The 22,533-nt window shown below is 42.5% G+C and overlaps 1 protein-coding gene across 1 annotated transcript in view; it reads left to right on the forward strand.

Moving 5' to 3' along the window:
* Positions 1–22,533, forward strand: part of COG7 (component of oligomeric golgi complex 7) — a 59,206-nt gene that overhangs the window by 16,302 nt on the left and 20,371 nt on the right. The window contains 7 exon segments of the mRNA XM_006193119.2: positions 180–262; positions 1,023–1,145; positions 10,214–10,412; positions 11,676–11,803; positions 12,764–12,918; positions 18,828–18,944; positions 20,848–20,913. Of these exon segments, the coding sequence (XP_006193181.2) occupies positions 180–262; positions 1,023–1,145; positions 10,214–10,412; positions 11,676–11,803; positions 12,764–12,918; positions 18,828–18,944; positions 20,848–20,913 (871 nt within the window).

Here is a 22,533-nt window from a genome sequence, read left to right on the forward strand (position 1 = left end):
GTTCTGCCCTTTACGTATTTTTCGTATTTTTGATCCCCGCACGTGACTTCACTGTCCAGGGAGGAACTTCTGGATACTGGTTCACTCTCAGTTCACATTTATCCTGCTGAATTCTTTCTCCTGGCTACAACAGAAAGCCTGCTAACAGTGTGTCCATGTTTTATGCTGTTTTCCTCTAGATCAGTCCAAAGTGTTTGTGAAGGTTTTCACTGAAATTGATCGGATGCCCCAACTTCTTGCATATTACTACAAGTGTCACAAGGTGAGAAGCTGTGAGTGATTACCACTGTGGAGTGCTTGTAGAACTGGGCTACAGAATCCCAGTTTCATACTCTGAAAGGTAAAAATAGTTGCCTCCATGCCCTCTGGCCTTTTTCTTTTGATTAGCCAGTAGGTGGTGCTCTTGATGCAGCCTGTGGATTCATTTAACGGCACATTGGGAAAAGTCACCAATTTTCAGCCTCTTTTGTATTTATAGCAGGATTTCCCTTTACAGATTGAAGAGTTGTTTTCATTTTTCCCATTTTTGTCTTTTAAGGGAGATTCATGTCATAAGCTTTATTATGCCTTCAGCAAGCCATAAGAATTTTATCTCTTTTCTAGAGTTGTTGAAGTTACTGCAAATCTTGACAGCTTCCTGGGCTAATTTAATTCCTTCAAGTCTCAAGCCCATGTGTCTTTTAAGCAGTAGTGTTAGGTCATGAAGTAAAACACACGCCCGTGCCCACCTCTGGTAGCACGCTGCGTGGAAGTATGTTGGCATGTTTTGGGGGCATGAGTGAAGGAGAAAGGGTCACTTAGAGGACAGCAGATTCCAGCTCTGGATGGTGATCAGAGCAGGTGACTGTAAAAACTTTTTTTTTCTGCCATTTTTTTTGAAGCGAGTGGACATCAGTTTGTACCTGACCGCTTGGGTGAGTAGGCAGGGGTAAACCGCTTGCCTCGGTAGGAGGGCAGGGCAGGTTTAGCAGGCAGCGTGTCTTGGCCCACCCAGCAAGGCCACCTTTGTTCTGCCTTTGCAGGTGCAGCTTTTAGCAGCCTGGCAGGAGCTGTGCCAGACCGACCTCCCCCTGGACCGGCAGCTCACTGGCCTCTACGACGCCTTGCTTGGCGCTTGGCACACACAGATCCAGTGGGCCACGCAGGTAACAGCTCTTTGGGGGTCTAGGGAGAACAAAGCCTGCAGTGCTGAGGTAAAGGGCGACGCCCGACTGCAGAGCACAGCTCGAGGAGCCCTCCCCATCTGCTGCCATCACCAAGGTGGGTGAAAGATAAGCTCGGAGACCCAAGGCAGGAAAAGCTCTAGGTCTCCATTCAAACTGTTGTTACCACTCTTCTTGGTATCTTAAGTGGAACCTGACGGGACAGTGTTGCTTGTGGTTCTGCAGGAGGGCCCATGGAGCTCCTGGGGAACACTATCTTCTGATCTAAAAGCAGGAGGCCCTCAGTCAGGTGGTGCTTGAGTGACCAAGATTGTTTTTATCTTTGGGTGAAATTACCTGGCTTAAAGTTAGTTTCCCTTGTTCTCACAATACGCCTAGAGTAAGAGGAAGGGTATAACTTTAAAGGGCACCCTCTGACGTAGGGGAGAGGTGAGACAGAGGAACTTCATTTCATTTACTTTCAGGAACTTTCCATCACTTACTCTCTCAAAGTCTCAAGGCATTTTCAGCCATGAAGTTCTGAACCTTTGTTCCTTGTCTTGTGATGTGATAGATCCTCTTTTTAGAAGGGGAAAAAGGCTGTCTGTGTCTGAGGAAGACTAGCTGGGTCTGTGTATGGTGTGGCTTATTATATTTTCTTCAGAATTAGTTGTGAATCAATTCAAATGTTTGTCAGTTGTTTGCTGGAATGAACCCGACTGTGGTTGGAGAGAATTCCTCCTACAGGGCCATGTCGCTCAAGCTGGTTGAAACACTCTTCTCCATCCTCATTTCTTTGTCCCGAACCAGCCTCATTCAGACTTAAAAAAACAAAAACAAAAAATGAACGAACAAACAAAATGGAAAACAACCTCCTGTAGAAGTTTCGCAGGTTTTATATAATCATCCATTTTCAGTGACCCTGCCCGTCCGCACTCATTGCCATGACCTTGCCTGGTCCACTGCTTGTATCATGAGGATGAAACCAGTTCACGGCCACATGTGCAAATGCCCTTCGTCATCTCGGAAGAAGATACAGACTTCTCACACTTCTATTTGGGCCTCGTCCCAAATTTTGTAAGGCATAAATTTATGCTGATTTATACTTTTGCCCCGTGGCCAGTTTTCTTTTGAGAATGTGAGCATGGTAGGTGACCGTCATCTCTGGAAGCTCAGTATAGTGCAGATGAAAACCAAAGGTGCCAGGGTAAATGTGTCTGTGAAGATTTTTTCCCCTCCTATATATGTGTGTGTATATATATATATATTTTTAAATTTTTATTTTCATATATATTTATCTCTGAAATTTATTCTTAGGTACAAATCGGTGGGAAAAGAGAAAGCACCAACAGTTAGGTCTTTTTTACTTCTTTCCACAGTCACTGACATTTTGAAAGAAACTGAATACCAACTAATTTAATAAACATTTCAAATACCTTGACCCGTATCAAAGCTGGTCCTACAACACTCGTAGTTGTAAAACTCTGTGGACATAGGTATTTTTGAAATGCACAAGGAGGGGAATACATGCTAGCATCAAATCAGTCAGTTAATTTGATAATTATCCTGGAGACTGTTCAGGTGTATAGCTGGAGAGCCATTATCCAAAATAGCTTAAATTCTGTTTCTAAGCTCCTCTTCCTCTTACAAAGACACACTTAATTTTGTGGAAAATTTCAATATTCAATTATCAAACATGATTTTCCAGTCACTTATCAACCATTTATCTAGAATATTTTGTTAAGGTGGTCATTATGATACTTGCAGTAATAGGATGAAATAATAGTCTGTGTCAAATTAGCTCTTGAATCATCAAATGAAACAAAATCAGTAAGTAAGGATTTCTTGAGAGCCACTTCGTCTGGTCTTTCCAGCAACAGCATATATATTTTTTAAATTGAGGTATAGTCAATTTACAATGTTGTGTTAATTTCTGGAGTACAGCATAAAGATTCATATATATATATGAAATAACATGAAATAACATATAACATGAAAAGGAATATATATATATATATATATATATATATATATTCCTTTTCATGTTCTTTTTCATTATAGGTTATTACAAGATACTGAATATAGTTTCCTGTGCTGTACAGTAGGATGTTGTTGTTTATCTATTTTATATATAGTAGTTCGTTATCTACAAGTCCTGAACTCCCAATTTATCCTTCCCCATCCCCTTTCCCCGCTGGTAACCATAAGTTTGTTTTCTGCGTCTGAGAGTCTGTCTCTGTTTTATAAATAAGTTCATTTGTGTCCTAAAAGATTCCACATATGAATGATATCATATGGTATTTTACTTTCTCTTTCTGGCTTAACTTCACTCAGTATGATGATCTCCAGGTCCATCCATGTTGCTCCTAATGGCATTATTTTATTCTTTTTTACCCCCCAGTATTTTAATATGAAAAATTTCTAACACAGAAGAAATTTGAAAGAATTGTACAGTGAGCACCAATGTACCCACCTCCTGTGTTCTACCATGAACATTTTGCTATATTTGCTTTATTACAAATCTGTCCATCTATCTGTTCATTGACCCATCTCATTTTTTGATTCATTTCAAAGTAAGTTGCAAACATTCAGTTCAGAGTATACATATTCTTAACTAGAGTTTAATATTTGTTTACTGGGTTTTTTTAAAGATAAAATTGTGGAATACAATGATCTTAAATATGCCACTTGATTAGTTTTGACAAATACTATTTCCCCTAATCTCCTACCAAGATGTAGAACATGGCTGTCACCCTAGGAAGTTCTCTTGTGTTACTTCCCAGTCAGTCTTTGTACCAGCATCCCTGAAGGCAACCACCATTCTGATTGTTTTCCCACCGTAAACTAATTTAGCCCATTTTGGAATTTCAAGTAAATGAAATCATACAGTGTATGTTCTTTTGGTGAGGCTTCTTTCCTTCAGCATGGTTTCAGAGATTTATTCATGTTGTTGTCTGTTTCAGTAGTTTGTTCCTTTTTATCACTGAACATTCTTACATTCATGGTCTGAACATACCACACTTTTATTTATTCAGTCTCTTATTGATGGATACTTGGGCTATTTCCAATTTGGTGCAATCATAAATAAAGCTGCTCTAAACATTGCTCTGTTAAGTCTTTCTGTGCACAACACAGGTTCATATCTCTTGGGTAAAGACGTGCGAGTGGAATTGCTGGGTTACAGAGTAGGTCTGTATTTAGATTTATTAAGAAATTGGCACTTTTCCCAAGTGGTTGTGCTTTTTGCATTCCCACAGCACAAGTGTGTCAGAGTTCTGATTGCCCCACATCCTTGCTAACATTAGGTGTTGTCAGTCTTTGTAATCTTAGCCATTCTGGTGGATGTGTTGTAGTATCTAACTTTTTAATTTGCATTTCCCTGATGACTAAGGATGTTGAACACCTTTTCATGTGCTTATTGGCCATTTGTGTATCTTCCTTGTGAAGCGTCTGTTCACGTCTTCTGCCCATTTTTAAAAATTGTGTTATTTGCTTTTTTAGTATTGAGTTGTAGAAGTTCTTTATGTATTCCAGATATAAGTCCTTTCTCAGGTATGTTTTGTAGATATTTCCTTTCAGTCTGTGGCTTGAGCAGAAGTATTACTCTTGATTTTCTGTGAGGGGGTTAGCCTTTAAAAATAATGCTTTATCTGACATGGAAAGATGTTCACAATGTAGTTTTGAAAGAAGAAAAGCAGAGTACAATCTGTTTTTGTGCAATAAATATACATATATCTATATGTGTTTAAAATTTAAAAAAATTTTATTGAAGTATAGTTGATTTACAATATTGTGTTAGTTTCTGGTGTACAGCAAAGTGATTCAGTCATACATATATGTATACATTTTTTTTTCCATTATAGTTTATTACAGGATATTGAGTGTAGTTCCCTATGCTATACAGTAGGACCTTGTTGTCTATTTTGTATAGAGTAGTTTGTATCCGCTAATCTCAATCTCCTAATTTATCCCTTCCCATCCCCTTTCCCCTTTGGTATTTAAATTTTTTTAAATATATTTTTATTGAAGTATAGTCATTTTACAATGTTGTGTCAATTTCTGGTGTACAGCATAATGCTTCAGTCATACATGCATATACATATATTTGTTTTCATATTCTTTTTCACCATAAGTTACTACAAGATATTTTCATATTTAAATTTTTTTTTCTCCTTTGGTAACCATAAATTTGTTTTCTAGGTGAGTCTATTTCTATTTCATAAATAAGTTCATTTGTGTCCTTTTTTTTAGATTCTACATAAAAGGGATATCATATGGTATTTGCCTTTGTCTGACTTTCTTCACTTAGTATGACAATCTCTAGGTCCATCCATGTTGCTGCCAATGGCATTTCATTCTTTTTTATGACTGAGAAGTATTCCATTGTGTATATACACCACATCTTCTTTATCCAGTCATCTGTTGGTGGACATTTAGGTTGCTTCCATGTCTTGGCTATTGTAAATAGTGTTGCTATGAACATTGGGGTGCATGTGTCTTTTCAAATTAGAGTTTCCTCCAGATATATGCCCAGGAGTGGAATTGCTGGGTCATATGGTAACTCTGTTTTTAGTTTTTTGATCTTTTTTTGTTCTATTTTTAGTTTTTTAAGGAGCTTTCATCCTGTTTTCCATATTGGCCGCACCAGTTTACATTCCCACCAACAGTGTAGGAGGGTTCTCTTGTTTTCTTCTAGAAGCTTGTTTAGGTTTTACATTTAGTTCTATGGTCCATCTTGAATTAATTTTTGTGTACAGTCTGAGGTAGGCTCAGATTGTTTCTGCGTGAGCTGTTTAGGTTGATTCTGTGGCCCTAGTTGTTGAGTTTGGTCTTACAGTCTGTGAACTTTTTGGTTGTTCTTTGGCCAAAGACCAGAGCATTTCCCTTCTGCCAGCTCACTTTAAGGGAAAGGGGACACCTTTGAGTATACGGGACCTGTTGGTTGGTCAGCTGAAACTATGAAGTTTATAGTCGACAGTTCCAGCTGACCAGCCAGTTAGAGCTCTTTGGTGTAGAGTCATTTAGTCTGTTCCTCCAACGCCTCAGGTCGTTACGGGGGAGATGAGTGAAGTAGTTACTTATTGTCCAGTCCTTTCTCACCGTACAAGGAGAGGAGTCAGGATTTCTTTTTCTAGACAAGAATAGTTTTCATTTTCCTCCTTTGGTCCCTTCCTTTCTTGTAGTAAAATGTTTCTTTGTCCAATCAGGAAGTTGGACTGGGTGATATCTACAGGTCTCTGTGGTTCTCTTATGTTTGGGAATCATGAGGAGAATACATTGGATGGAGACAGAGGAGGGTTTGTATTGGTGCAACATTGTGTGGAGGGATGGGAACATACAGTGGAGGAACACTGAATTCAAGACAGGGGTTTGGCTTTCTCTAGAAGATAGCGAGCATCTGGGACAGTGTGGGAGAAAGATGACATTCCTGTTTTAAGAGTGATTTTGGTGTCAGAACGTCACCTACGTAGTTCCCCTGCCAAAAAGTCTTAGCCCTAATGCTCTCATGAGGGAACATGTGGACAAATCCAAATTAGAGACTGTTTTTGGAAACAACTGTCCTAGACTCTTCAAAAATATCAATATCATAGAAGAGGAAAAAGGCAGGGAATTATTTAGATTAAAGGGGACAAGAAAATGACAACTAAATATCATTTCATGATCCTGGATTGGATTCTGCACGATGACCAAAAAAGCTATCACAAACATTAAAGGGACAGTTGAGGAAATTTGAACATGGACCATAGCAGGTAAAAAGGATTACATCAAGTGTGATTAGTTGTGGTGCTGTAATAGAAGAGATGGCCTTATTCTTAAGAGATACATGCTGAGATATTTAGGGGTGACATGTCATGATATCTGTGATTACCTTTCTGTCGGTTTAGAGAGAAATAAAAATAAAGCAATTGTGGCAGAATGTTAATTGTTGAATCTTGCAATACTGAAACATTTAAAATGTAAGAAAAATTCTAAAATAGCACTTAATAATACTAAATTTGTTGGTGGTGAGTAGGTGGAGTGGTGAATTGATGAGGAAAGATTTAAAGACAGGCAGGCAGCTTTGTCTAGGATGGTGAGAGTAACATGGCAAAAGGCATCCAGTTAAAAAATGAACAATTATTGTTTGTTTTAGTTCTGTGAAAAATGTATTTTGACGGGGGTTGCATTGGATCTGTAGATTGCTTTGGGTAGTACAGCCATTTTGATAATGTTGAATCTTCCAATCCAAAAGCACAAGATATCTTTCCATTTCTTTGTATCATCTTCAGTTTCCTTCTTCAGTGTTTTACAGTTTTCAGAGTATAGGTAACCTCCTTGGTTAAGTTTATTTCTAGGTTTTTTTGTTGTTGTTGTTGTTTTTGATGCAATGGGAATGTTTATGCCAGTTATAAAATTCTGATTTTTGAAGTGAAAAAAAAAAAAAAATGAAGGGCCACAAATGGCAAAATAGCCTTCTTTCTTCTGGGTGAGTTGTATTCCATTACGTTTATATGCTGCATCTTTTTTAGCCATTCATCTATTGATGTGCACTTAGGATGCTTCTGTATCTTGGCAACTATAAATAATGTTGCTGTTAATAGCAGGGTGTATGTATCTTTTTGAATTAATTCTTATTTTGTGGTTGGCTTTATTCCACAAGTATTTTATTAATACTTACATGATGGAAGTGCTGGTGTCACTAAAGCTCTAAATGTTCTTAGAAACAATGAATAATATGACACAACATTGTAAAATGACTATAACTCAATAAAAAAAGTTTAAAATAAATAAATAATTAATTAAAAAAGAAACAATGAATAGTGCATATATGTAAATTTTAAAATATGTGCAGTATATTGTGTATATGTATTTACATGCAATACATTGTATATGTACAGTCAAATTGTAACAGTTCTACCTAATAAAACTGAAAAAGAAAACAGAAAAGAACAGATGTGAGGACTTGGTAACTGATAAAGGGACCAAAAGAAAGGAAAGTGAGAAGGGAGGCTTTTTTCCTAGTTAGATGCAGATGCTCCTGACAGAAATAAGAGGAAGCTGAGACAAACAGGCCTGGGCAGGTCAGTGGGAAAATAATGAATGCCAATTTGGGACATTTTTAAATTCCAAGTGAGAGTGGCTCAGCTTAATGGTGACATCCAGTAGAGGGCTGGAAGCTGCTGCTCAGGAAAGCTAAATTGGTCACATTGGTATTTACTGGGTTAGGTTCGAATTTTCTCTTGTTTCTTTCTCTCAGACTCCAGCAGTGATGTTCATTAAACCAAATTGGTGTTCACTGATGTTTTGTGAATTCTCTATGAGAATTTCAAAATTTTGTTTTCGACTTCGGTAATAATCTAAGAAAAAAAAATGTAAGCATATTTTGGATCGTATACCTTGACCACCTCATAACCAGTTGCTGCCGTGCAATTTCAGTGGGTGCATTTGTGTCAATAGTCACATTGGTACCCCGTGTTCATTGGTACCCCAATGAAGAGAGAAAGAGACGAACTTAATACTTAGATGATGGAAGTGCTGGTGTAACGTGAGTCCTGTCGAATGCCATCGCCAACTTGGTGTTTCCTTAATCGTTTGTAGTATGAATAGAGACGGGGCAGTGTGAGAATCCTCATCACACGCCGCGGGGAAGGGCCAGCGTACTGAACCCAGAGGAACCTGTGCGGAGGCAGTCAGATCATACTATTGATGAGAGAGGCAGTTTAGAAGCAGTATAACATCTTCGTCTTTCCTAAGGGAGTGCTGGTTCAGTTTCCTTCCTAGAATAATCTATTCACGTTTTCTGTTTCCTCTTGAGTCAGTTTTAGTGAGTCGTATGTCCAGGAATTTTTGTCCATGTCATCTAGGTTATCCACTTTATTAGCATACAGCTATTCATAATATTCTCTTATCTTCCTTTTTATTTCTGTAAAATTGATAGTATGTCCCACTTTCATATCTGATCTTAGTACTATGAGTCTTCTCTCTCTCTCTCTCTTTTTTTTTAAGTCAATCTAGGTAAAAGGTTTGTCAGTTTTGTTAATCTTTTGAACGAACCAACTTCTAGTTTTGTTGATTTTCTTTATTGATTTTCTGTTCTCTATTTCATTTACTTCTGCTCTAATCTTCATTGTAACCTTTTTTTCTGCTAGCTTTAGGTTTAGTTTCTTCCTTTTCTAGTTCCTTACTTTGTACAGTTAGGTTATTGTTGAAATGTTTCTGCGTTTTTAATATATGCGTTTGCAGCTATAAATTTCCCCCTTTGCACTGCTTTTTCTGTATCCCTTTTTCATTTCCATTCATCTCAAGATATTTTCTAATCAAACTTTGAATTTATGGATTTTATAATTTTTAAACTTACACTTCTTTTGCCCTTAGTGTTACATAAGAACAGTCTTATATCTTGTTTCATGTTTGTACATATTTAAGTTACATTATAATAAAAAAGCATTTAATCAACACTGGGGCTTGCAAGAATCCCCTAAATGTACTGTGTGCACTTTTCAAGTTTTATCTAAGAGATCTGTTGTATATACAATGGGAAAAACATCTCTTAATGACTAAGTGAATGTGAACTCTAAAAGGCTCTGGATGTGCTATTCCTGGTGGTCCTCAGAAAAACAGATAAATCCATCTTACTGAAAGTCTGTGTCAAGGGGATTGGTGGCTGCAGGCTAGTCTGCAAATGTGCTTAAAAGTCCTCCAACCGATTCTGTGAATTGCTTGTCTTTAATTCCATTTGCCCCCCCCCCCAGTCCACACCCTCCCAATTTCTGCATTTCGTCTTCTCTCTAGCCAAGTTTTGGTGACCATCTAGCTACTATACGTGATAGATTTAAAAATAGTTAGGCACTTGGGGCCAGTGAATAGACACGAAGTAGCCCATTTTTTGGACAAAGTGCAAGTCTTGCTGGTTTACTTGGCTCTCTGAGCCTGTTCGCGCTGGCGGTGAGGAAAGCTTGGGGCTTACAGCTCTTGACTAGACAGCCCACTTTCCAGCTCTCGGAGGGCTTCCTTTGAGCGATCCAGGAGCCCGCTTCTTTAGAAGGTATGCCCCCCTGCGCTAGCGCCGATGCCTCTCCCTCTCCCTGCAGGTTTTCAAGAACCCCCACGAGGTGGTGACTGTGCTGCTGATTCAGACCCTGGGGGCCTTGGTGCCCTCTCTGCCCGTCTGCCTGAGCTCGGGCGTGGAGCGGGCTGGGCCCGAGCTGGAGCTCGTCAGGCTGCTGGAGTTCTACGGCGCCACCGCCCACTTTGCCAAGGGGCTGGAGATGGCACTGCTCCCCCACCCACGTAAGCATTCCTCCTCCCAGCTCCCTGGCTTGTCTTCACTCGCTCTTTTCGAAGCTTCTGGGGCCTGAGTTTGTTTGCCTTTGCAGATGACTGATTTTACAGAAATGGAAGGGTTCACTGTTTTCCTTCTCAACAGATATGGAAACCTTTTCCATGAAAACATTGCCATTGTGGAAATAATTGTGCTTAATATATTTACCTAGCTCCAGTGCAGCCTGGGTGCTTCACGCACTCTGGGGAAGTGACAGACACTTCTGCAGGGGCTTAGGACGTACAAGAGGCAGGCAGACATTCGTGGCAGCGAGTTGGCAGCGAGTTACGTTGGAAGGGTAGCAGCCTTTCCCTTTCACAGCATCACAGAACCTCAGACAGTTCAACCTAAAAAGTAGGTTTAAGAGAGCAAATGGATTAGAGGGAGTTTTTTGATAGGACAGCAGCAGGGTTTTCAGGGCAGGGATGCTGTGTTAGGACCCAGAGTGGCTACAGGGAAAATGGGCCTTCCCCAGCTGCCGTCTGAGAGCGAAGCACTCCTCACTCCCATTCGGGCAAACAGTGTGTGTTCCACGTTTCCCCAAGCTGTTTCCCATCCACGTCAAAAGCATCATAAACTTTTAAGTCATATAGACCTCATGACAAAGGCTGCTGTCAAATCAGGAAGTCGCTTCAGGAAGGCCTGCTTCTGCCGTTCGGCTGCTGTGTCTCACTAACTTGGTTTATTTAGTAGTTATTCTCCTTAATTACATTCACGTATAATTACCTCGGACATTCCAGGGAGTGTGTTTATTGTTCGAGTTCCTGGTGATTCATAGGTGTTTTTGGCACACTCACTGGTCAGGTCTCGGCTGTGGGAGAGGCACAGTGGATGTGGGTGCTCTTGTCCCAGCAGCTAAAGAATGTTGAGGCCCTGCTTCCTGCGGGAGCAGAGTGGAAGGAAGGGACGGTCAGGAGCAGGCTGCCTTCCTCCCACTGGTGATGGACATTATTGAAGAAGAGATTCTTGACTCTGACGGGTTGTAGGATTAAGGGAGCTGGTATCTTTAATACTGCTTTCGGCAAATACTACACAAAGCGTAAATGTGTCAGAAAATTTTACTGACATGATGGTTGCAGCTTCCGTGAATGATGGAAGCAAATGAACAGAATGTGATCACCCCTAAGATGAAATAGGAAAAGTTCCAGTGGCATTCCTTTCACCTCTTGTTTCTCAGCAGTTAATTTCCACTTCTTTGTTCATTCTTGCTTTTAACTTCTGATTCCCTGAAGATGAGCACAACCTGGTGAAAGTCATGGAACTGGTGGATGCTGTGTACGGTCCGTACAAACCCTACCAGCTGAAGTATGGTGACATGGAAGAGAGCAACCTCCTGATCCAGATCAGTGCGGTGCCGTTGGTAATGTCACAACGCTGGCAGTGGCCACTGAGGAGTCATTCTGTTTGCCAGGCGTTGGGTTGGGGGTGGGATGCACTGCGGAAGGTGTGAGGTGCCGTCAGGAACGCAGAGTAGGAACAGGTGTGCAAAAAGTGGGCTCTGAGAGCTTCCTGGGCCCTTGCAGTCCAAATGTAAAATGAGACCACAGATACGCTACCAGTTTTTTATATAAAATCCCCGATAACGAATGGTCTAGCAAAACGAGAGGCTTAAACCTTCTCAGGAGTAAGTTGATCATCTCCCTGATTCAGTCATTTGTTGTTATGCAGTCTTTTGTTTAAAAAGGCAGGTATGCAAACAGACCCAGGAGCTGCGCGTCCCTGGACTGTGCTCTGGGGCCGGGTTCACCAGGTGGGCACCAGAGGGGAACAGAGGTCATGTCCATCGCAGATATTAAGGCTGTCTCGCATGACGTTAAGTTGACGTTTAAGAGTAGATCCCACGGTAGTTAAAATCTGCTGCCTCCTGCCATTTTTTCGTTTTCTAGGAACACACTTAGGAAGTCTGTTCTGCTTCAGTTACATTCTTGCCCCCGAAGGAAGCATTTTCCTCTCACTACATTCTTTTGGTGTGTGTGATACGGAGAATTCAAATCCTAGCTTGAGAGCCAGAGGGAAAGATGCCATCTTAATCACAGGAGAGGGGGAAAGGGATTAAAATAAAAATAAAGATGACTAAGGATTTGATGATGCTTTTTGGCCAGGAGTTAATTTCTGGGCTCTCACTGGCCGCTGAGACCCTTCTTCCTTAGGTCAGGCTCTTCGACGGCTGTCACAGTCTGGGACTGCATTTCTCACGGCCCTATTCAGTGATTTTACCATGAATGAGGAGATTTGAAGCCCCCCACCCCATCTTAATGTTGTCTATTCGTTTGTTCTTCAGTCTGAGGCAGCTTTTTTTTTGTCTCTGTTTGCTGACCAGGAACACGGCGAAGTCATTGACTGTGTGCAGGAGCTGAGCCACTCTGTGAACAAGCTCTTTGGCCTGGCGTCTGCAGCCGTTGACAGATGCATCCGATTCACTAATGGCCTGGGGACCTGTGGCCTGCTGACAGCTCTGAAATCCCTCTTTGCCAAGTAAGACTCAGGCGCTGGGGTTAGGGCCAGCCTCATTGGAAAGCGATGTCTCTCCCAGTTAAAAATGTGTATGTCCTGCATTCCTGCTATGAACCCTGGAGAGGCCCTTGCACCTGAGCCCAAGGTGGGGGGATTCCTGTATATATATACATATTTTTTTATTGAAGTATAGTCAGTTTGCAATGCTGTGTACAGTGTTTCTGGCGTACAGCATAATGCTTCAGTCATAAATGATCACACATATATTCATTTTCATACTCTTTTTCACCATAAGTTACTACAAGATGTTGAATATAGTTCCCTGTGCTATAGAGTATAAACATGTTGTTTTTCTATTTTATACTTCAAGGGGGGATTTTTAAGGATGTTCATTGCAGCAGTGTTTGTAATGGTAGAGCATTTGAGGCAACCTGAATGTCCATCAGCTTGGAAATGGCTAAATAAGATACAGTATATTCCTACAATGGGAGTTCCCTATGTGGCAGCTAAGTTGTTAATTCGATCTACACAGAACGGTATGGACAGATCTCAGAATATACTGTTGAGTGAATAACAAGTTGCAGAATAGTATATAGAATTTCACACAGTAAGTGAAGAGAACATACAAAAAGTAGGGTATATTTTCTGTAGCAGGGTTCAGCAAACTTTTTCTACCAGGGGCCAGATGGTAACTATTTTAGGCTTTGAGGGCCTTACGGTCAGTAGAGACGGACAGTGCACTGCCTTCGTAGCGTGAAAGCAGCCTAGACAACTCATAACATGAATGGACATAGCTATTCCAGTAAAACTTCATTTACAAAAAAACCAAGAGTGCCTTTTTTGATACTTTAAAACGCATTGTGTATTCCTACAGAATAGGGGTCAGCAGGCTCTAGCTCATCAGCCAAGTCTGGCCTGCCGTCTGGTTTTGTTAAAGTTTTATTGGAGCGCCCCCGTGACCACTCACTCACCTGTGGCCTGCGGCTCCTCACTATGAAGGTAGAGTTGAGCAGTTAGGACAGAGAGCTTGTGACTCTCGAAGCCTAAAATATCTGGACCTTAACAGGGGAAGTTTGCTGAGGCCTGATGTGGAAGGTTACTCAGCGGACTCAAAACACCGGTTTTCTCTGGGGAGATGGGGAGGGATTAAGGTGGTGGTCTTAGGAGATTTAGTTTATTTATTATTTTCTGATTTTTTTTAAAAAGGAACATAAGTTCACGTATTTCTTGTGCAATTAAAAATATAAAATAAAAAATATATAAACACCTTGCTAAGGTGAAAGAAGCCAGTCACAAAAGACCACGTTATGTGATTCCATCTATACGAAATGTCCAGAACAGGCAAATCTATAGAGACAGAAAATAGATTGGTGGTTGCCTAGGGCTGGGCACAGGGGAGCAGTTGGTGGAGACGGGATGACTGCTGAAAGTTATCGGGTCTCTTTTTGGGATGGTGAAAATTGTTCTCAAGTTGATTGTGGGGCTGGCCGCATAACTCTGTGACTACACTGAAAGCCCTTGAATTGTGTGGTATGTGAGTTATATTGCAATAAAGCAGTTAGAAGAAAGAAAGAAGGGAAAACCAAAATTTACTTAGAAAAAAGAGAAAGAAAGAAATCACCATAAGGCTGGATTCTCTGACCTATGCATCTGAGGTGTAACAGCCCTTGGGAGGTTAGATGCTTCAGTCTCTAGCTTACAGACAAATACATTCTTAGGCTCTCCAACGGATTGTGTTCTAGGATGAAGTCGCCCTGAGTCTCAAGAAATTCCTCATATTGAACGGAATGCTCTTTTGCTGTCGTGGGTTTAGGGAGCTCTTGTCATTCCAGAAATACTAAGCATGGCCCAGTGAGCCCTGAGGGTCCTTGGACCCGGTGCTCTTGGTTGTTGCCATGGGCAGCCTGCACCTTCCAAGGGCAGCTCGCGTGAAGGCATCAGGGCTGCCGAGGACGCGGGCTCTGCTCGCAGATGAAGGGGGGGCCCGATGCACCTGGACGCGTTCCCACAGAAAGAAACAACAGCAGCAAGTTTAATCAAATAAAATTTACCTCCTCTCTGCCACCAGCCAGGATTTTGTGGATGGAAAATAATTTTTTTTGAGATCTAAAAATTTTATTATAAAATAACAAAAGTAGTGCTTTTAGGAATTATATCTTTTTAAATCTCATTACTTTTTTTTTCTTTTTTTTTTTTTTTTTTTTTTGAGGGTGGAAGGATTTGATTGATTTATTTATTTACTTTTTTTTTTTTTTACTGGAGGTACTGGGGATTGAACCCAAGACCTCATGCATGCTAAGCATGTACTCTACCACTGAGTCATAACTGTCCCCCAGTTTTTTTTTTAATATGAAAAGGTATAAAAAAGTGAAAATCTTTCTCCTTCCCCTCCTTAGTCCTCCTCAGGAGTCACAGGTTTTAAACATTTTGCTTTTAGTCTTCTCATTCTTCTTTCTAGACTTTAAAGAAGATCTTTGTTTGTTTATCACATTTCACTGCTATGTCTTGACTCCCAGCTCTGAAAAGTGAGGAGCTGAGCTTCCTCAAGGCTGGTCCTCTCCCTGGTCCCTGCACCTCCCAGCTCTTGTCTGTTTTTTTTCACTTTTAGTCCTTCCTTTGATTGCTTTAATTACTTAGTTTTAAAAAGCAATTAAAAAAACATTAAAAATTCAAACTGTGCAGAAGGATAATTGGTGAAACCAGATCACCCTCCCTGAAAGGGAAGGTAAATCATGAAGCTACCAAAACAGCTGGTGTTTATGAAACTACTCGAGGGAAATCAGGGTGATGCTAACTCGCACAGGGTTCGAGCGGTACCTCGCTCAGGAGTGGGGAGGCTTCGCGGATGGCGTTCAGGAAGGCAGGGGAAGGAGGGTGGAGGATGCAGAGGGGACAGGAGGAGGCTGACCTAACTGGAAGTGGGTGGAGCCACAGAGCACAGCGCTGCCGAAGTGTCAGAGTAAGGGGCTTCACGGTTGTGACAGGAGCCTGGGCCAGGAGTCAGAGCCCCTCGAGCTCAGTTCCTGCCTCTGCCACTTACCAGCTGGGGTCTTGGGATGGGTTAGTGCCCCTCTTTGAGTCTCAGTGTCTTTTATTTGGGTGAACTGCTGGTGACAATAGCTCCTGTCCATGGTGGATGTGGGTATCGAGTAAAAGCATGTAATTAAAGCACCTAACACAGTGGGTCTCACGTGGTAGAGACACTTTATTGTGAGAGAGAATTGGAAGGTTTGAGGACAAACATGATAAAGACATGATGTGATACACACGTCACATGCCAGCCACGCTGTAGTCGAACAGTCCCCCCCGCCCCCACCGGTGCTCTGCGGCCTGCTCACCGTCCCGGGGACTCTGTCGCAGGGGCTTCTGCAGAGCACGTGCAGCGTTGGATGGTGGATACTTCGTCTCGTCTTTGTCATGGTTGCAGGGTGGTGACACAGCTGTGTACCTTTCTACAGCTAAAGCACAATTGTGTTCCTCAGCAGTCCCCTGCCAGTGTGTCCTGGAGTCCCCCAGGGACTGATTCCCCAGGAAAGCTGTCACCTCTCTGGGTGCGAAGGGAGGGCGCCTTGGTGGCATTTTGGCTGTGTAGCTTGTCAACTTCAAAGCTTAAGGCCTGCGAGGGGGGAGCAACAGCAGCGTCTGTCCTCGGCAGAGCGGACCGCAGCACGTCCCTCCGCCTGCTCCTTTGGGTGGCCTTTCTCGGCACCACTCAGACTCACTCCGCTTGGCCGCGCCCTGGTCTTCACATTCCGCTGTCCTCACTAGGGCTCGTGGTTTGGGCAGGGCGAGAGGTGAGACTTGTCATGTGTGCCGGTGTCATGGGTTTTAGGGAGCCTCTTGGCCTCTAGAGCACATGACCACCCACCTTTGTCCTTGCCACCCTCTCCCAAGGACATGTGCTCGTGCATTCATGTTCCAGGAACTATACAGTTGGCCCTCTGTATCCAAGTTTCCACATCTGCTGAGTCAACCAACCGTGGATCGAAAATATTCAAGAAAAAAAATTCCAGAAAGTTCCACAAAGCAAAACTTGAGTTTGCCACATGCTGGCAACTATTTACATAGCATTTGCATTGTATTAGGTATTATAAGTCATCCAGAGATGATTTAAAGTACATGGGAGGATGTTCATAGGTTATACGTAAATACTGTGCCATTTGTATGTAAAGAACTTGAGCATCCACAGATTTTGACAGCCTTGGCCGCAGGGGAGGGAGAAAAGGGTGTCCTGAAATCAGTCCCTCACAGATGCTAAGGGACTTCTGTACATCCTTGAAAACAATACCACAGCACATCCGCTTTCATTTTATACTCTTCAGGGAACTCTCGTATGTATTATTTCATTTACTTTATTTTGTCATCATGACAGCTATGTGAGGCAATGCACAAGACGTCATCAAGTCCATTTTAAGATGAGGAAACAGGCCCGAAGACACCCAGGTACTTGCTCAAGACTGCAGTGCGGGTCTTTCATTCATTACGCCAGCCCCGTGCTAGTTTCCTGGGGATACGGTGTGAGCGGCAGAGGGACAGTCCTGTTCTCCCAGAGCTTCTAGTCTAGCGACAGCAATAAACATTAAACACACACATTAAGTAAGCTATTTAGTTATACTTGTGTTGGGTGCTACAAAGGAAAGTATGTGGTGTAGGTGAGAGCAAAGAGCACAGGATGTGAGGCTGGGTTTTCAGTTTTGAATCCAGTTTCATGCTCCTGCATCATTAAAGTCAGGCTCTGGCCCACCATGGAGCTCAGCTGTTTAATCCAAATTCAGGAATCTGAATGCTGCACAGGTGCCCAGGATGTCAGTGAACCGCCTTATAGCATCCCAGGTGACAGTCGGGGATTACAGTGGGACCGTGATGTTTTAAAGCCGTTCTTTGAATCAGCTTCCAAAGAAATGTGTCAGTTAGGAGGAAGGGGTAGTTTACCAGCATCCTCTCTCACCTGGTTGGTCACGGAGTCTTGGTCTCGCTGGCTGTCCTCTTCCCCTTAAAGCTGCTCTGCCTGGCTGTGGAGAAAAGGGAACCCTCCTGCACTGCTGGTGGGAATGCAGTTTGGTGCAGCCACTGTGGAAAACAGTATGGAGATTCATCAAAAGACTAGGAATAGACTTACCATATGACCCAAGAATCCCGCTCCTGGGCATATATCCAGAAGGAACCCTACTTCAAAATGACACCTGCACCCCAGCATTCATAGCAGCACTATTTACAGTAGCCAAGACATGGAAACAGCCTAAATGTCCATCAACAGAGGACTGGATGAAGAAGATGTGGTATATTTATACAATGAAATACTATTCAGCCATAAAACCTGACAATATAATGCCATTTGCAGCAACATGGATGTTCCTGGAGAATGTCATTCTAAGTGAAGGAAGCCAGAAAGAGAAAAATACCACATGAGATCGCACATATGTGGAATCTAAAAACAAACAAACAAAACAGAAACAGACTCATAGACATAGAATACAAACTTGTGGTTGCCAAGGGGGCAGGGGGTGGGAAGAGACAGACTGGGATTTCAAAATGTAGAATTGATAAACAAGATTATACTGTATAGCATAGGGAAATATATACAAGATCTTGTGGTAGCTCACAGTGAAAAATTAAAAATGTGACAATGAATATATGTATGTTCATGTATAACTGAAAAATTATGCTCTACACTGGAATTTGACACAGTATTGTAAAATGACTGTAACTCAATAAAAAATGTTAAAAAAAAAAAAAAAAGCTGCTCTGCCTGGTGGGAAAGACAGAGAGGCCTTTTTGTGGTCAGAGCTTATAAGTAGAGCCAGCCCTCAGTAGGAGCCTCTGAAGGTGCTCTTAAGGTCATTAGCAGTTCGTCCAAAGCTGTCTATTACAGGTGTCTCTAGGTCTGAGGAGTTTATGACCCACCGCTGCCGTTTCTCCTTTCCCCACAGGTACGTGTCCGACTTCACCAGCACTCTCCACTCGATACGGAAGAAGTGCAGGCTGGACGATATTCCTCCCAACTCCCTTTTTCAAGAAGATTGGACAGCTTTTCAGAACTCCATTAGGTAAAGTGGGGGTTATAATTAAGCGTGTGCCTAATGTACTAAGCATAAACATGCATAATATAATACATAAAAATGGTAAGTGTGGGTTTTTTTGAAGGGATTCTCTTTGATTTTCTCTTTCACTGGCTTTTTTTTTTTTTAAGCAAATACTTTAGACTCTGAAAACAAGCCAATAAACAAAAGACCAAACCAAACACCAAAAAAGACACCTCTTGCTCTTAAAATATTTTAAAAAGTCCTTTATGAACTCATCTTCCTCAGGGATGTAAATTTTTTATATTTGGTTTGAGATTTTCTCTTTTCTTTTAGCCTGTAATTTTTACAGACCTAAAGTAAGTTAGAGCTTTTATTTTAGAAAACCCACAGCTGATTGGATCCTGTTTCTGTGGGCCACTAGGTAGACACTCTGTTGCCCTAAGCCCTGAGGTCTGGTGGGAGTGTCATTGGCAGGGGCCTGAGGAGTTTGGCCCTGATGTGTCTAGCCAGAGAGTGCAGACTGCCGGCCTGTGGCCGGATCTGACCAACGGGAGGTTTTGTTTGATCACAACATTTAACAAAATTTGGATTAGTCGCCAACACGTAGAAGCCAGATTGAACATAACCCTGCTTTCCAACATCACGTAAAATTCAGAAGCTCTGGAAGCACTGGGCCCGCGTCCTCCCAAGGCCACGGTCCCTGGGGGGCGGGTGGCCGAAGCCCCCGGTGAGCTAAGGGTGCGTTCTCTGTTGTGCCGTGGTTCTTCCACTCCTGTGTGGTCTGACAAAAGTATACCATCGACCTGAAGTACAAAGCAGTCTGGAAGTTTCTTTTCCTTACAACCATTCTTCACCGGTATACATTCTGAAAAGGCTCCTTCCCCACTTACAGTTCTTGCCTGACCCCTGGCCTGCGTGTTGCGTGCAGGGTGCCCGCCGCCTGTGTAGGTCTCAGTGCGGGGGCCCACGGCAGGGCAGGTCCAGGCCCTCCAAAGGTTGACTTTAATCAGCGTAAATCCAGGACCTCCTGGGGCTGTTTGGAGTATCTCCTCGTGGGCTCCGATCTGGGCTTTTATTTTTCTGATGAAATCTAATGTTCTAGATGCTAATACCCCTTATCAGCTGCGGTGGCTTAGTATACCAGAAAATATTATGCACCAGGTTGTTGTGTTACACCCGAGGTGAGTGGAATATTTCACTTTCTCATAAACCTTTCTTATGATGGAATGCCTAGATACCCTGGTGATTCTAGGCACTTATAGAGAAAGTTAAAAGTTAACTAGACCTAAGATGTTTTTAATCCTTGGATTTGTCCTGACATTATAGTTTGGTGTTGAAGGACTCAGTAGCTGGAGTTTGAGGTCAGCATAAAATTACTTGAAAATTAAAGGATTATTAAATTCAGAAATGTTGATCGTTCAGGCTTATCTCTGAGAAACAAAATGGATTAATCTTCATCTGCCTTTAAAGTGACCAGAGAGAAATATTAATTCTAATATCAAAACAGGTTTCCCTTGTATGCCTGGCAAATAGCAGGCTCTCACAAATGTTAAATAATGAATTTTCGTTTTTCAAATTTTAGATACAAAGTATTTCCAACCCATTTTCTTATGGGCAAAGCCCAAAAGCAGCCTCAGGATTTTTGGAAATGTAAAACTACGTGAGATCGTGTTGTGTACAATTGTGGTTCATAGCAGAGAGGCCCGTGACAGGACGGTATTGGAAGGCACCAGCATTCACCTTTTCCAGGAATTACTAATTAATGAAACATTTTAGGCAGGCTATCAAATGGTTAAACTGCTTTCCCAGAACCCAGCACTCTAGCAAAAGGGGTGAATAGTTAGAATTTTTATGAATGAGACAATGTTTGTCCTGTAAAGTCGGCATTCCAGATACTTGAACTTGAAGTGCTTTTCGTTTTGTTCAGGATAATAGCCACCTGTGGAGAGCTCCTGCGGCAGTGCGGGGACTTTGAGCAGCAGCTGGCAAACAGGTAGGAGAGGACTGTGGGCGGGTCCCTGGCTCTTGGGGAAGAACGTGATAGGATACCCAGCATAGCCTGACACCACGGACACTCGAGGATTCTCTGTACCTAGGATATGAGGTGTCAGTATTGTCATCATTCAACATTTATCTAGCGGGGAGGCTACAGCTCAAGTGGTAGAGTGCATGTTTAGCATGCACGAGGTCCTGGGTTCAATCCCCAGTACCTCCTTTAAAAATAAACCTAATTACTTCCTCCCTCTACAAAAAAAGAGAAAAAAATTTATCTGAGCACCTGAACAGAGCAAGGCTCTGATCTACTTGACAACAGACACATAATTGGTTAGATATGGAAGTTTGTCTCCAGAACAGGCTAGATTCCCGCTAGGTTCCCACTACATGTTTGTAAGTCAGTTATTGGGAGTCAGAATACATTTCCCCATAGAAATGGTGTTGTAAGTGGTGGTGAAATCCCCTGGGGCCAGTCCACAGAATCCAGATTATCCCAGCCAGCCCGCCTTCTGGGTTCTGCAGCAGAATTCTCTGCTACCCAAGGGGTGTGTGTCAAAGGAGGATTTCTGGGACCAGGCCTAGGAAAAGTCCCTTCTGCACCCTTTCTTTGTCCTGACCCCTGCCCGAAGTAGCCCCATTCAGACCATTTCTCCCCTCAAAGGACTTCAGCTTCCCACATGTCCTTTCTTCCTTTAAGTGTAATCTCCCATCGCCTTGGTGCAGTGGACTTCTCCATTCTACAGGAGTTCAGGGGAAGAAGTCTGTTTGAGACTGTGGGGTGAGGGCCTAGCACCAGTCCCTTCTCCTCTTTCTTGGATCAGTCTTTGTTGTCCTAAAGTCGTCTCTGCAGGAGGGAATTTCTGGCCCTGGTACAAAGTGAAATGAAAGCTGAGGCCCCTGGTCCGGGTGGGAGGTAGGGCTGAGCTGCTGTGGCCGGAGGTCAGACTGGCCGCGGGGGTCAGAGCTCTGAGTTGGCCGTTTCTTCTTCTCACCCTTTTTTGTCTTCCTTCATTTCTGAACCCACGGATTGCCTTCAATTCCCGAGATTTTTCACGATGGTTCCCATTAGGGGGAGGGTCTTGCTGCGGGGTAGAACGGGCAGCTGTTGCTCTTCATAACAGAAATCATGTGACTTCTTGGAATGAATAAGACCAGAGCTCCACAGGCTCACGGTGGAATGTGTGTAAATAATATCTTAGATGCCCCCTTCCTCCCTCCCCACTCCCACACACACACACGCGTGCCCATGTTCACACGCGCGTGCATGCGTACACATGCACGCACACACGCACACAGACGTGTGGTGAGGGGACCCTGTGGTGAAGGGGTGAGTAGGTCTGGGTTCACAAGGGCCCCTAAGAAAGTCTGAGAATTTGACATTTACATATTTGAAAGAAAGGCATGTAGCTTATTATTTTATTAATTACAGTAGTAATTACAGCCTGGGCCCAGCTCATTGCAAACATTAAAATTTGCAGGTGTACAAAGTAAAAACGGAAAGTCTACTCACCCTAAAAATTCTTTGGAAGAAACATTAACAGCACCCCCACCCCCAGTCACATTTATTGAACCCTGACATTAAGGACTTTACATGACTTAACTCAATGGTCCTCCCAGG

The sequence above is a fragment of the Camelus ferus genome, chromosome 18, assembly GCF_009834535.1.
Source record: "Camelus ferus isolate YT-003-E chromosome 18, BCGSAC_Cfer_1.0, whole genome shotgun sequence".
NCBI lineage: Eukaryota > Metazoa > Chordata > Mammalia > Artiodactyla > Camelidae > Camelus > Camelus ferus.